Here is a 15,475-nt window from a genome sequence, read left to right on the forward strand (position 1 = left end):
AAATTAACAAAAAATATCACAAAACTAAAGCGCCTATGGTAAGAAATGCACGAGACTAAATTATATATAAAGTCGTTGACAACGCAAAGACAAAACTTAGGTTTACATTACGTACTAGGTTATACAATACATATATCAAATATTTAATAACACTGACGAGATTACACAAGTTTATTTCATGTTTTAGATATGTATATCAACAGCAAACAGCCAATTCTGTACACACCTGATTCCACACACACCGCCTATTTGTAAAGACGAAAAGAAAGGAATTTGTAACTTCTGACGGCTACATATCTCACCGGGAGTTTTCAGCGTGAATGGCTCTGATCGTGTGCTGTCCCCAGCTGCGCCAACAGCCGTCACATAGGCAGTATACTCAGAATCAGGATGCAACCCCTTCAGTATCCTCTTAGGAGCAGCCGGCCCCTCCTTGTCTACTACCACGTCAGGTCCAGAGGGTTCTACGACAACCTTGTAGTCGGTAGCCCCCTTCACTGCCGACCACGTGATCACTGCCGTATCAGCAGTTGTTGAAGCAGGCATGATCTTGGAGGGTGTTTCCAAAGCTGAGGATGAAAATATGTATACCTGCATTAGCATAGTGTATCCAACATATTACAACTGTTGTTGCAATAGGCGAACGTTTTACACTAGTGCTGCGTTTTACACGTGTACCGGTACTGTACCGTAAAACTGATTAGGTACAGTTCCGAAATACCGGATCATGAAGTACCGGTACTGTACCGATACAAAGTATTTGCTTATATTGTGACTGATCTCCTGACCTCATGGCCTCATGCAACACTAAACGTGATCAAAGTGAAACCTTGGAACAGCGTAACTAATATGCAACAGATCATTCAGGCAGGCCGGGAGTTTTGATAGCAAGGCCAAGGGAGTTAGGCGGTAGGAAACCTAGTTATGTTCTTTGAATAAAGATACTGACATAATTGAAGAAGTTCAGAAGAGCACATGTTAATTTTTCTAATTTTTCAGGTACAGGTACAGGTCCGGACCTGTACCTAAACCTCTGTAGCGGTACCTGTACCTGTACCTAATGTTACGTTTAGGTACGCAGCACTATTTTACACCCAGAAACTACAGTAGTTGCAACTGCAAGGGGAAAGAAAGCTGTACGATGTGGCAGCTGATATCTATATTTGAAGCACACAGACATTGGCTATGTCCTAACTCCTTCTATTTCTAAAACAAAATATTGGCAGACGGCAATAGCAGTTGATCAGAGACAACGCCCACCTTTAGTGGTAACTTCCACAGGTTCAGTGAGGCCACTGCTACCCTTCTTGGTGAGGGCCACGACTCTGATGCTGTATTCCGTGTTAGGTTTTAGTCCGGTAACGATCCTCTCCGGCGCACCAGGACCGCCCTCCCCGTGCTGTACACTAGCCTCCGGCTGAGTCTTCACGTGGTAGTCGGTGGCACCGGGCACTGCCGCCCAAGACACTCTTACCTCCTTATCGGAGACGAAAGGCACCTCGACCTTAGAAGGAGCAGGAAGTGCTGAAACGGCAGGATAAGATGTGATCAACAAGGGAGAAATATCTTAGAGTCAAGCTGTGGTTTTAACTCAAGTGTGACAGTCCATTAAGTGTAATATAACCAGCTGCTACGCGTCGCGTGCCTGCAAAGCTGGTGTGTTCCGCCAAAGGGCGGTTATACCGGCTGTACAGTTACAGATTATTCAAAATGGCTAGTCGTACGTTGATTGGAAACAGCGCAAACAAGAGTTCCGCGACCTCATATCTCCATGAACAATTCTATTTATGCAAATGACTTACACATTTACATAAAATATGCTTAATCATCGTAATAAATGCTTAATCATCAACACCTTTATATTACTTACACATGTTGCAATATTGACAGTCGTATAATTTCCCAATTGTATGAATTTCAGTGTTTTTGCATTAATTATGCAAATTAGGTATTTATTTGCATAATTGGTATCTGCTGATGCTCCACTTTCCATAAACTACATGTTACATGTATTTGAGTCTTATAATGGAAAACACTGCAAGTATAGATTTTCCTCATTAGCTATGCAAATTAAGTCCCAATTATCATAATTTGTACTTAATTGTGTATATCTCTGTCTAAGCTACCTGCATACTAAATATCATGGAAATCCGTTGTTCCTTTGTTCAGTTATTCTCCTTAGAAGATTTTCACAAAAACGCCCCTGCAGTTCCAGAGGAAGCTGCTAGGGGGCCCAAACCTACACCACGTCTTTATTACATCACAAGCTATCTGCCACCCAGAAATCAAGACCACAGCACGTCCAGGTCAAAAGATACAAAAATTGAAGTTCTGCTGCAGTACCAAGGTCACATACCAGGGGGCCCAAAATCGACCCTGAATTTTGGCTTCCCAACACCCGCCCACATACCAAATATCATCGTAATCCATCAAGAGGCTCTTGAGTTATGCTGACTGGAGTGGTGCGGAAACACAAACAGACAAACACACAGACACACCCAAAACAATATCTCCATTTTTCATGGAGATAAAAAGTGCTGCAAAAAAAGGACGACAGGTTTGTGTTTGACACTGTCTCGAAAACAAATGAATCTTAGCCTTACCATTTGTCCGGATCGGTAAAGGTTCAGTGTAGGCGCTTGTTCCCAGAGGTCCCTTCGCAGCTACCCGGATGGTGTACTCTGTGGCTGGCTTCAGGTTCCTGAGTTCTCTCTCGGTGGCACCCGGTCCGCCTGCCGTCGGTACAACCTCACACTCAGGCTCCACCTTAACGATGTACTCTTCTGCACCCTCTGTCGGAGCCCAGGAGACGATCACGTTTCTGTCTGTGACTGTCGGTGCGCTTAACCGCGCGGGGCTCGGCAGTGCTAAAGAAAACAGGGTCAGGATTATTGTTTGAAATGAAATGATTTTATTCAGTAAGGAACTCGCGGGCAAACACATGTACACCCGAATTACGTCCTTATTACATAGTCTTTGCATCACAACCACATAAAGAAATGACTTACAGTCCACTAATATTGCAGCGATGTGATTAATCTAAAATATAACGAAAAAACAATTGCGCAGTTAAAATCTAAACTTTTGCCTTATTATACAGCCGTATTGCACAGTGGAGAAAGGAATTACTGAGCCTCTTAGTACGGGCTTTTGGAACACTTATTGCACTATTGTCATTGGGAAGTACCGTGGAATAACAAACCAATGAGCAAACAAGTCGTATGGCGGAGTCATTCTTTTTTTATTTCCCTTTTTATTGTCAGTTCATGATATCCCTTTCATAAAACATACACATGAAGACTTCAAAACATTTAGAAAAGTACAAACGAAACAAGACGCAGATGTCTCACCGGCAGTTTGAATCTCCAAAGCTTCTGAGCGTGTGCTCTCCCCAGCGGCACTGATAGCCGTTACATATACATGGTAATGCGTGTCAGGGTGCAGTCCCTTCAGTATTCTCTTAGGAGCGGCTGGACCCTCCTTGTCTACCAAGACTTCAGCTCCAGGAGGTTCCACTACTATCTTGTAGTCAGTAGCCCCCTTCACGGCCGTCCAGGTGATCACTGCCGTATTGGTTGTTGCCGTGGCGACCTCAATCTTGGCAGGCGTGTCCAGAACTGCAGATGAACAAGATAAAATCATTTTTTTTTATTTATTGGTTCAGCATGTACATGCCAGGGTTGCCCAACTAGCCGGAGGCTATTACTAAGGGCGAACCCATGTGTAGGACTGTAGGTTTTGGACCATCTCACACCGGGGCATGCCCCTGCTCTTTTTCGAAAGGTGTGGTGGGTTCTTTTACGTGCGCGGGGCGTGGCTCTCCCCAAACACGGGACCTCCATTTAACGTCCTATCCGAGGGACGCCCCTAACCCTAGATGAGCTAGGTATTTATTTACACCTGAGTGAAGTGAGGAAAGTCGTGTTAAGTGCCTTTCCCAAGGGCACAACGTCGGGGCGCATGTCCAGACATGTCTGGGGGCAGCCCGGGCTACTGTTGTGGCTGAGGAATATTGAAAACAAATATCACAAAAGTTGAAGGCATTTCACTCAAATTCAAACAGCGCTTATCGGGTGCATTTTTTTCGAGGAGGTTCTTTTAGATCGCTTTAGAAAAGTTAAATCACAAGACCTGAAGTTACAACTGCTAGGTTTCCTCTTCCTCATAAAATCTTTGTGTTGACACAATGAAGGTTTCCTTCCTGGCTAAATTGGCTTTTTGACTTTTCATTGTTTTCTCATTAACAGATTAAGAAAGAACTGCAGTCGTACTGAATTTTGATAGTTGGTCATGAAAGAATTCTAAATCTGATTTTTTGGACCAAATGGATGACGTCATCAAATTTTATTGCCCTTAATATGTTGTTTTTTTCAATGCTAAAACACAGCACTTTGGTACATTACACCGCAATGAAACTATGTTTTTCAAGTGCATAATGACCAAAGCTACAAACGTACGTTTGCACAAATTGATATCCATGAAGCCATAGTTATTAGAATTTTTTTAATTAATAGGTAAAAATTATTATTCTTAATAACTACGGATGATAAGTTTATATCAATTTGTGCGAACGTACGTTTGCAGCTTTGATCATTATGCACTTCAAAAGCATAGTTTCATTGCAGTGTAATGTACCAAAGGCCTGTATTTTAGCTTTGAAAAAAATCATATTAAGGGCAATAAAATTTGATGACGTCATCCATTTAGTCCAACAAATCAGATTTAGAATTCTTTCATGATCAACTATCAAAATTCAGTACGACTACAGTCCGTCCGTCATGTCCTCTCACCTCTGGTTTTAACTTTAACTGGTTCACATGCGGCGCTAGAGCCCTCCGTGCTGACAGCCACTACTGTGAATGTATACTCAGTTCCAGGTTCCAGACCAGACACCACCCTCCTGGCGTCGCTCTTGCCTCCTTCCCCGGGGGAAACCCTGGCGTCCGGCTCCGATGTGATGATGTAGTCCGTGGCCCCGGGGACGGGACTCCACGCCATCACAAGGCCTGAAGCAGTCACCGAGGACACTTCAACACCAGAAGGCGAAGGAAGCTCTGATAAGCAAAGGAACAAGTATAAGTTCAATTTCTTTCTGCACAAAGTATAACCTTAATGCCTGAAATCGACATCAGTATAGAAGACTGTAGTTAAAGGCCTCGATAATTTCGACTGTATGAAGATATATACATTTACTGTATCTGTATCTATATAGCCGGTATAACCGCCATTAGGCGTAACACACCAGCTTCGCAGGCACGTGGAGCGGGGGCAGCTGGTTATACTACACCGAACGGTCTGTTACACCTAGTCTTTGCATGTCTGACTGCAACCGTTCCTTAAAGCTATTCAGTGAGGATGCTCCTACAGTACTTGATGACAACGAGTTCCATTCTACTATGGTTCTCGGAAAATATGAACTTTTGAACACATCAATCCTTGGATGATAACTCTGGTACTTAAAAGCATGACTATTTCTAGTCCTCCTCTGAGCTGGCATTAGATACTTATCAGTCGGTACATCCACAAGTTTGTTAGTCATTTTGTACATCATGCAAAGTCTGGACGTTGTTCTTCTGTCTTCAAGTGACATCCATTGCAGATTACAAACCAATAACATGATTACAGGTCTAAGTTGCCATGGCCAACTCTGCCTGAAGATTCTTGTTCATCTCACCTGTTGTTGTGAATGTGAACGACTGACTCTCAGCGCTCTTTCCCTTGCTGCTAGTTGCTACGATGGTAACCGTGTAGGTAGTCTTTCCTTTCAGTCTCTTCAGGTGCCTTTCCGAGGCGGACGGGCCAGCGGAGGGAACAGCTATTTCTCCGCCCTGCGGTTGAACTTTCACCGTGTAGTCGTCAGAGCCAGAGACGGGTGTCCATGACAGCACGCATGTAGTGTCCGTCACGTGGCTGGTTTTGAACCCAGACGGAGTGGACAAGGCTGTAATGTAAGTAAAGTGTAGGTTAATGTGAATGCCTTCAAAGCCAGATTCGACAGGTACATGGAATGTCATCCAGTTAAGTACAACCACAGAGCTTTGGAACACCCACATAAACCCACAATGACAGTTGAGTGAAAAAGAATTCAACAATGAAGAGCGGACTAAACTCGAACAGTCCTACCTGACCGAAAATTCTACTCTACTCTACTCTACTCTACTCTACTCTACTCTACTCTACTCTACTCTACTCTACTCTACTCTACTCTACTCTACTCTACTCTACTCTACTCTACTCTTCTACTCTACTCTACTCTACTCTACTCTACTCTACTCTACTCTACTCTACTCTACTCTACTCTACTCTACTCTACTCTAAAATCTGATCTTTGATAAGTAGTTCAGTAGTGGCCAGCATAATATTATATATACTCCAGTATGTTAATTTCCAATTCAAAAGCTACCGTATTGCTATATCGACCATCAGTATTAGTGGCTTCCTTTCGTAAACTTGCGAAAGAATACAACAACGAGGGAACTGAGTCTCAAACATTAATCGTTATGAAGTCTGACCCATAGTTTTGAAGGAGAACGTCTGTGACTCGTTGCTTTCTCCCTTTTCGTTCTTGGCTGTAACGGTCACCCAGTAGTCTCTGGCTGGCTGCAGGCCCCGCAGTGCCCGCTCGGAGGCGCTTTTCCCTGCCTCTGTCGGGACGACTTTGGGACCCTCTGGCTCCACGGCGACATGGAAGTCTTTGGCACCTTCAATGGATGCCCAGTTGATCAGTGCAGTTTCATCAGTCACATTTACCAGCTTGAAGTCCTCCGGCATGGGAAGTGCTTAGGTGTAAAACAAAGCATAGACGCGTCAACAGACATACATATGGCTTTAACAGAGATAGGCATACATGAACATTAGTTTAATGACAATGATTACATTTTGGACACCGTGTATCATTTTGGAATTTCAGTGCTAGCAACAAAATTTTCTCAAAGGAAACAACGTGGCAGGATGTTTAAGAGTAATTGCATTAGAAAACCAGGCAGAGGTCGGAAGATGGGGGTCGGCCAAATCAGCTCATACTTTGTATGCGTGATAGGTATGTGGAACTATGAACAGCCATATAACCAACCCCCCCCCCCTATCTACTTTTCGCTATGGAGTTCTGGGACCCCCCTCCTCCCTCAAAAATCAAACAATTTATGGCTTAGAATTAATGAAATTGCGATGGCAACCCTGAAAAATGTGATATAGGTACGAACATAACATTCATATTTGCGTATAGCATGGTGTTGTTAAGCCCCTGTCACACTTGTGCGTATATACAAGTCCGCGTGAGTTGCGTATTAACATGTTTTTGGTTGAGGTTAAGTTTGCAACCGAAAAAGTAATTTGGTTTGATAACTAGACTGCTCAACGGTGGGTCAAAGTAGAAACAACTTCCTCCCCGCAATATTTACTTAAACCAAAAAAATGTTACTGCGGAGCTCATGCGCACTTAAAGGAAAGCTACACAAAAAATTGAAAATCCTTCTATGCTATGCTTAATATATTCCAAAGTCAAATTCTTACTTCAAGTTGTTTCACATAAGTGCGTCATAGTTCTGGGATTTTCCACAGTTTGCAACTTATGCCGTGCTGACGCCTTCTCGCCTGATAATTGAATTATATGACGTCAGTGTTTCAATTTTCTCACCTGATGATTGAATTTTAAAACACCGACATCATATAATACAATCATCAGGTGAAAAATTTGAAACACTGACGTCATATAATTCAATTATCAGGCGAGAAGGCGTCTGCACGGCATAAGTTGCAAACTGTGGAAAATCCCAGAACTATGACGGACTTATGTGAAACAACTTGAAGTAAGAATTTGACTTTGGAATATATCAAGAATAGCATAGAAGGATTTTCAATTTTTTGAGTAGCTTTCCTTTAAATATACGCACAAGTGTGACAGGGCCCTTACGTACCTTTGGTCACGATGGTAACAGGGTTGCATGGTGGACCGCGCCCGTCAGCGGTGATGGCCGACACCGAGATGTTATACTCCGTGGAAGGCTGCAGTCCCTGCACCAGCCGCTCGGGCTTCGTCATGTCATTCTCGGGCGCGCTGACCGAGGCGATCGCGGACGGTCGGAGGTTGATGGTGTAGTCCTTGGACCCGGAGATCGCAGCCCATTCTAGATAAACTGTCGTGTCGGTAATGTCGTAGGCTCGAAGGCCCTCGGCCTTTGGAATGTCTGTTAACGTCAAGAAAAAAAGACACTCATCTGTTATTCCGGCTGGACATAAACCTTGCTTTAAGTAGTGGTAATGTCGAACTGAAATCTTACTTTTAATTGTATTAGTCAACGATTATTGGGACGTATGAACTCTTAACGTTTGTTGTACATAGTATTCTGATCGTGTCGACTTAACTGTATACGTGATTGTAAGCTGCGGCGCAACTCAGTCCCTATACTGCAATGCTGTTTTTTCTCATGTGATTTTTATCAATAAACCATTTACTACCACTACTACTACGACACATATACATAAAGCATTGCTGCCTTGCAAAGTTTTGTTATGTGAAGTATATTACACATCTCGCATATGAATAGAGTTTTCTTATGTGAAGTATATTACACATCTCGCATATGAATAGCAGAAGTGATTTCATATCGTTACAGCTATCATGTACCAGGAAGGAACAACTTGATCCGTAGCCTTGCCGGCAGGATTACCTAATATATCTATCATAAACACCCACGAACATACAATGAATCGAAGAGTGCAATTGATTTGATAGTGTATAGATAAAGAACTTTAGAACTGCACTATTGTAGCAGGTACAAAGTATGGCAACAACAGTAAACATAGAACAAGACCTAAGGCCACAGCAAGTAATTTTTATGGATGACATCAGCGCGCTCATTAATTTTCGCCTGATTTCGAAATAAAAAACAAGAAATTTCATTGCCCTCCGACAGTGGTCAACATGCCAAAAATTGGCAAATATGTCGTAGACGTTGACAGTCTAAGGTGTTTCATTGCATATGAATACCCAGTGTAGTTCCTGCCCATGATGGTATAATACTAAGCTGTTTTCTGCATTTGTTCTAGCAAGGACATTATATGAATAATGGGGGGGGGGGGGATCTAGCTAATTGAGCTGTATACACAAGGTGTTTCATCGCATATGAATTCCCAGTGTAGTTGCTTCAAATGATGGTACATGTACAACAAGCTCTTTTCTGGATTTGTTGTAGTTAGTCTATTGAGATATATACACATCTACAATGACATGTTTACATTAAATCAAGGAAGTTTTATATTATATATGAAACCTCATTGGTTGAATACGGGAATAAAAGACCTGTTGGTCATGATATCATATTTCCTCGCTTCAATTCTTGTTTAACAAGACATATGATCTCAAAATTTGAAAATATAGGAATCTTGTGTTTTTGGCCCGCCTTGTTTTTTTTTCGCCCTATCTCATTAATTTTGGAGTCTGCGGAGGATGTCATCCATAAAATTTACTTGCTGTGGCCTAAGTATGGAATAAAACTATTCACTACAACAAAATGACTATCTTAGGTTTTATATTATTTAAGTTGGGCTAATTTTGAGTATCATTATTTTTTCTAATAACAAAACAATCTTTTCTATATTTGCCTATTTTAACACTGTATAAGCTGTTGCATTTAAATATATAGTCAAATCTATCTGTGGCATTGATAAGAAACCACAGTAAAAAAGTAAATGAAGAATGGAACCCACTTAGAGTCGTTGCCGTGAAGGTGTCGGACTTCCTTGTGTTCCCCTTTGCGTCCTTTGCCACCACGACGATCTTGTACTCGGTTCCGGGAGTTAGTCCGGTCAGACGGCGCATGGGCCGGGCACGGTCGTTCTTCAGCGCCACGATGTCGCCGGCCGGGGGCTCCACGGTCAGCTCATAGTCCGTGGCGCCGGCGACCGGGTTCCACTTCAGCACAATCTCCTCGTTAGCCACCGTGGCTTGTTTTACTTCCGACGGTGCAGCTAAGGCTGTTAGAACACAAACATAAGGTCTCATTTATGAGTTTTTTCGCCACATAGGCTTACATGTTATAATACGTGTTTTATATGGGTGCGTTCGTAATGGAGCTATAGGAAATGCACCAATGTCATTCTTTCTGTGTTGAGAATATCTACCCTAGATCATGCAAAAAAATTGCCGACAACTTCACTACATCAAATATCTGTTCATAGCAATTACAAACGGTACTTAGCTACACCCAAAAAAGGCATTTTCTAGCTGTAAGCGCTTGACCACATCACCCGAAATGCAAGGCTGTGGACGTCCGACCTCGCGCGCGGCTGCCGAACTTTACCGGCTCATTTCTTCAGATACAAACAAGCTTTCATCTGTTTGACGCTTGAGATCAGTTGGGCTAGCTAAAAGGGACCTTCCTACCGATATAAACACACGTTCATGCAGCCGATCATTTTTTGGGCAACGGACTATTTGAGGAGTAATACAGGAATGAGACCATAAACATTGCTTGAAAAAACTTGTCTGCTAGGAAAGTCTCGAAATGACTGCACAACACTTAAGTCCAACCTGATCAGACCATGCCTGGAAGGGAAGAACAGTTATCAGGGTCACTCGTCACATGCATTAGCTTTAGAAGATGGCACAGGGCACCTTCTGTCTTTATCCTTATCCTTTCACTCGGCGCACTAGCTCCGTCAGGACCCGTGGCCGACACGGTTATCTCGTACTCTGTCCCGGACTGCAGTCCCGTGATGACCCGCTCGGGGTCTCCAGGGCCCGCCTGGGTCTCCCAGACCTCTCCGCCGGCAGGTTCCACAGTAAGGGTGTAGTCTGTGGCGCCAGGGACTGCGGTCCACTTCAGGCCTGCACTATTATCTGTTACAGTAGCAGGAGAGATGCTGGACGGAGCCGCTAGAGCTATGAGTCAGGGTGAGGAATAGAGACAGACACAGAGAATGGAAACACGTGAGAGGGGTCTGCTTTTTTACCGGAATGCCCTTTTTACACCGGAATGCCCCGGAATGCCCATAAATGAGGGTGAATTCTACCGGAATACACTATGCTCTGATGAGTAAACATCACAAGTTGCTGTATTTTGGCATGAAATGATATAGTTAGGGCCCAGGGAACAAGAAATCACTAGAAATTAGCGATCGGCGATAGTTCCCCGGTCAGCAATAAAAACAAACATGGCGACTGGCGGGACGCCGACGCCGATGGCCATCACTACTTTCAAGTGATTTCTCGATCCTGGGCCATGAATATATCATTTCATGCCAACCTGTGATGTTTACTCATCAAAGTAAAGTGTATTCCGGTAGAATTCACCCTCCCTTAATGGGCATTCCGGGACATTCCGGTGTTAAAAGGGCATTCCGGGGCATTCCGGTAAAAAGGCAGACCGCGTGAGAGAGTTGATTGCATAAAAGCTGTAAGTAGGCGAAATGACAGAAAAGGATGGAAAGTGTGGCATTTACGGCAATCGATGACAAACGAGTGACAAGTTACCTTTTGAATTTTGTGTCATGCAAACATGAAAGCATTTATAAGTTTAATAGAAGAGACAAAGGACACGCAGCAGTTTAGGGGCCGTGGAAGAAGTTAGCAAATGTGGGTAGTGAGACCCAAAGAAAGGTATGACGAAGACAGATAATGTTTTACATCGCCGATTTTGATGGAATAGTAACCGTCGCGATGATGATAATGTATTTTCCTTCCTCGTAATACCATAGTTCATCCTTTTCAAAGATGCATAACGGCGCTACGTAAAACGAAAACGACGATTCACCACTGAAGGATTCCTTTATCAAGCGCTACTGGCACGAGACAAGACACTTAATTCTGCACAGCCAGACTGTACCTCTCGTCTTGACAACGAACGACTCGGACGGTGCGCTGGAACCCACAGGACTGAGCGCAAGCACGGTGATTTGGTACTCTTTTCCAGGCTGCAGTCCCTTGATTTCCCGCTTGGACTCTGCGATAGTGTTTCGGGCTACCGTCACCTCTCCGTCGGGCGGGTCCATCGTGACCCTGTAGTCGGTGGCGCCCGGGACTGCCGGCCACGACACCAGCAGCGTCCCGTCGGTGATCGACGTCGCCGCCAGGTCGAACGGCGCCCTTAGTGCTGTTTTGGTCGGACATATAAAATCATAGTTCCTTCCTTCCTTGTACACCAAAACTGATGAAACACGATAACGTCCCAATCAAGCTTCTTAGTTCTACATGCGTTTTGCAATTATGACATCACGCCAGCAAATAAACGAGCATGCACGACTCACTCACACATCTCACGAGCATTTGCGTTACTTCACGAGACAGACGTGGTGACAAGGTTGAATGAGAACCTGTAACGTTTTTACACGAAGGGACTCTGGAGTTACAGAGCAACGTACAAATCAGACCTACGTTTTGTTGCAATTTTGATGTGACTCGGGGAACTGTGTCCTTCCGAGCCGACGGCCTCCACCGAGATGTTGTACTCCGTTCCCGGGAGGAGGCCCGTGACACGCCGCTTGGGCGCCCCGGGACCTTTCTCCGTCTCGGTAACCTCCCCCGTTGGCGGCTGTAGCCGCACGGCGTAGTCAGTCGCCCCGCGAACCTTCTCCCATGTCAGGGTCAGGTCTGAGTCGGTTACCCATGGGGCATTCAGGGCTTTTGGAGATTGTAAAGCTGCGGAGAGAAATGAGTGAATCTCTGTAACATGTTTACTGAGCTATTCACACTCTTTATGTTCTTTATGTCTACTAAAAAAACGTTTGTATTGTGTGCATTATTAAACTTCTGGCGTGCAAATTACATTAGGAACTTTATAGTAATCGCTTACGTTGTGATCTACATGGACCATGTACAAAAAACGACATCAGTGCTACGCCCAATCAACACGAACAAGAATGCCTGATGATTTGTTAACAATGACAAGTAGTCAGGAAGATGCATGTAGAACTCACTGGGGTGCGTTCTCGTATGCAATTACAACGGAAAAGCTTATTTTCTCTGCACCGCAATAGTAAGGCATGTAGTGTTTGCTGCCGTGCGATTCTGTATAGCCCAGGCAGTAGCAATGTGGAAGAATCACAGACAATGTAGATGAGGTTAGATGTAGTGAGAAGTAAGAAGTGAGAAGGGCCGGAGCATCGAGCACAATGAAGGGGTCTGATGGTATATGGTGTGAGCCATTAAATTGCCCCATAAGTTCCAGTTGTTGATACATGGTTAAATGATGAATTGATGATTTTCCATACTTCGCGTTTTCACCATGAACGGTTCGCTTGGCTGCGCGGCTCCACTCTCCTTCTTTGCCACAACTGTAATTTGGTACTCAATCCCGGCACTGAGTCCGGTGATACTTCTCCTTGGTGCTGAAGGACCATCATCCGGGACCTCGACTTTTCCGGAATCCGGGTTCATTCTGACGTCATACTCGGACGCACCTCGAACAGGCGTCCAGGTCACTTCAAAGCTAGAGGCCGTGATGGCGGTAGCGGAAATACCGGCCGGAGCGCAAAGAACTGTGGGAAAATTGACTTGCATCGATTTCCAAGATGGCGGAAGATTACCAAGCATTGCACGGCAGAAAATAAACAATTTGTACATAACCATATGACTTTTTGAAGTTTCAAGACAACCGAAAGGATTCGTTTTGGAAGATATTACGCTGAAAGCTATCCGTTTTTATATTAATAATATAAGCGGACAGGTCTTACAAGTTGACCTTCTCTTGAGTGGTACTGAGAAAAGAGGAGAGCATCTTGTGTATCTTTATCTCAACTTATTCCTTGGCCGTCATAAGTAGCGCAGGTAGGGCGGGAATAAGACACAAAGCAACAGCAGCCACCTGGGTACTGCGTGTACATGGCTTGCTGGCAGTGCAATGTTTCCAAGCTCGTGCCAGTTTAAACCTCATAGCTCATAACAATAATATCATTATGATAAAGCACACCTTTCGTTTTCACGCTGAATGGTTCACAGGGAGCACTATCTCCTTTCTTGCCAGTAGCCGTGACGGATACCCGATATTCCCTCCCGGCGTCGAGGCCGCTAATGATGCGGGACGGAGTGGACGGGTTGCCGGTCACTTCAGACACTTGGCCGCCGGGCGGATCTATCGTTACTACGTAATTCTCCGCTCCCTCTACGGGAAGCCACGCCACTTTAAACTCTGCGTCTGTCGCCTCCGAAGCATTCAGGGAACAGGGACATGGTAAAGCTATGGAGGGAAAAAAGGCAAAATCTTGACGCTGTACCAAGACTAGATGTTTCATCATCTTTCCCTTGGTGTCTTGGTGTAACAGTGAATACGAAGGAAGCAGTTTTAGTCAGCCTTGAAAGAACATTCCACCAAAATCTTGGTATTATGCAAGTCAACTTGACTTTACTATTGCAAGAGTACAAGCCATTCCAACCCAGTCTATAGCCATGTATCTCGTTACCACTTGACCTTAATTGTATAAAATGAAGACGATATCTTGACGGCGTCGACGGAAAGTCCCCTGGAACGCATATCACCACATTCCCATCATGAGTAGATAGATATGGAACCAGGACATGCACATGCGCAGTGGCCTGCTTCAGCAATCATAGCCATCAGCAACGGAAAATAACGACACTCACAGAAAAATATCCTTATCAAGGCATACAAATTGTATATAAACAAAAGCAATCGGCGGTGGCATCATCAACAGGGCCTACATGCAGACATCGATCCGAAGAAAGTTTGCACATTACAACAAACCGGATGTTAGATCCATGACCCAAACCACCAAAATCCGTACACCGTTTGTGTACATGAAGACTCAATACACGATGCATGCTTGCATTTCTCCATATACTGAATATCCCTTTTACAACGTGACCACTGTCGAGAGAGATGCAAGTATAGAATAATTCATCCCCTTCCAAGCAGTTCAAAACAAAGCATATTCCATGTCCACTTGCCAGGGCAACACTGTTGGAGTAAAATTAGAAAACTATGCCTGGGGCCGGGGAGATAGCGAGCTAGCTGGCCATTCCAGTATTGTACCATCCACTTACCCAACAAGATACGCTTATATTTCGTACAGTTTGGTGCAACGTTAAGACCAGCTTTACCAAGAAAATCAAATAAAAGCTGATTAAGCAATGATAAGGTCCCAGCATCGAGAGTTAGTCTGGACGTACCCTTGGTCTTGATCTGCGCCGGCTGGGACTCCACTCCAACGCCTTCGTCTGTCACGGCGCTAACGTACACGCTGTAATTGGTTCCCGGGTGTAAGCCGGATATTGTTCTCTGAGCGGAAGTTGCGTCACCTGTGGGCGTGGCCACGTCTCCGTGTTTGGGCTGTGTCCGAAGCTTGTAATCCTTGGCTCCGGGGACAGGAGCCCAGGAAAGCGTGGCTTCCGTGTCCGTAACGGTTGGTACCCTAAGGTCAGACGGACCCGCAATGCCTACAGATTTGTGCAAATTACTGCATATTTACCAAACTGGTAAATAACATGGACTTCACTGTTGAATTGCTCACACACTTGACG

At 44.4% G+C, this 15,475-nt stretch overlaps 2 protein-coding genes across 23 annotated transcripts in view; one reads left to right on the forward strand and one right to left on the reverse strand.

Moving 5' to 3' along the window:
- LOC136440051 (rRNA methyltransferase 2, mitochondrial-like) overlaps positions 1-15,475 on the forward strand; it is a 217,257-nt gene that overhangs the window by 135,703 nt on the left and 66,079 nt on the right. The window lies entirely within an intron of this gene.
- Positions 1-15,475, reverse strand: part of LOC136440027 (tenascin-X-like) — an 89,524-nt gene that overhangs the window by 46,662 nt on the left and 27,387 nt on the right. For 17 of the 22 annotated variants that reach the window (XM_066435782.1, XM_066435777.1, XM_066435787.1 and 14 more), the window contains 15 exons: positions 15,125-15,391; positions 13,908-14,174; positions 13,210-13,476; positions 12,374-12,637; positions 11,826-12,092; positions 10,616-10,882; positions 9,709-9,975; positions 7,917-8,186; positions 6,513-6,779; positions 5,675-5,941; positions 4,791-5,054; positions 3,351-3,617; positions 2,604-2,867; positions 1,261-1,524; positions 303-569 (listed from right to left, as the gene is read on the reverse strand). In XM_066435782.1, coding sequence (XP_066291879.1) covers positions 303-569; positions 1,261-1,524; positions 2,604-2,867; positions 3,351-3,617; positions 4,791-5,054; positions 5,675-5,941; positions 6,513-6,779; positions 7,917-8,186; positions 9,709-9,975; positions 10,616-10,882; positions 11,826-12,092; positions 12,374-12,637; positions 13,210-13,476; positions 13,908-14,174; positions 15,125-15,391 — 3,996 coding nt within the window. The remainder of the gene's footprint in view (positions 1-302; positions 570-1,260; positions 1,525-2,603; positions 2,868-3,350; positions 3,618-4,790; positions 5,055-5,674; positions 5,942-6,512; positions 6,780-7,916; positions 8,187-9,708; positions 9,976-10,615; positions 10,883-11,825; positions 12,093-12,373; positions 12,638-13,209; positions 13,477-13,907; positions 14,175-15,124; positions 15,392-15,475) is intronic. The other 5 variants (XM_066435791.1, XM_066435793.1, XM_066435780.1 and 2 more) reach the window with 4 other exon arrangements.

Source organism: Branchiostoma lanceolatum, chromosome 8 (genome assembly GCF_035083965.1).
Source record: "Branchiostoma lanceolatum isolate klBraLanc5 chromosome 8, klBraLanc5.hap2, whole genome shotgun sequence".
Classification (NCBI taxonomy): domain Eukaryota; kingdom Metazoa; phylum Chordata; class Leptocardii; order Amphioxiformes; family Branchiostomatidae; genus Branchiostoma; species Branchiostoma lanceolatum.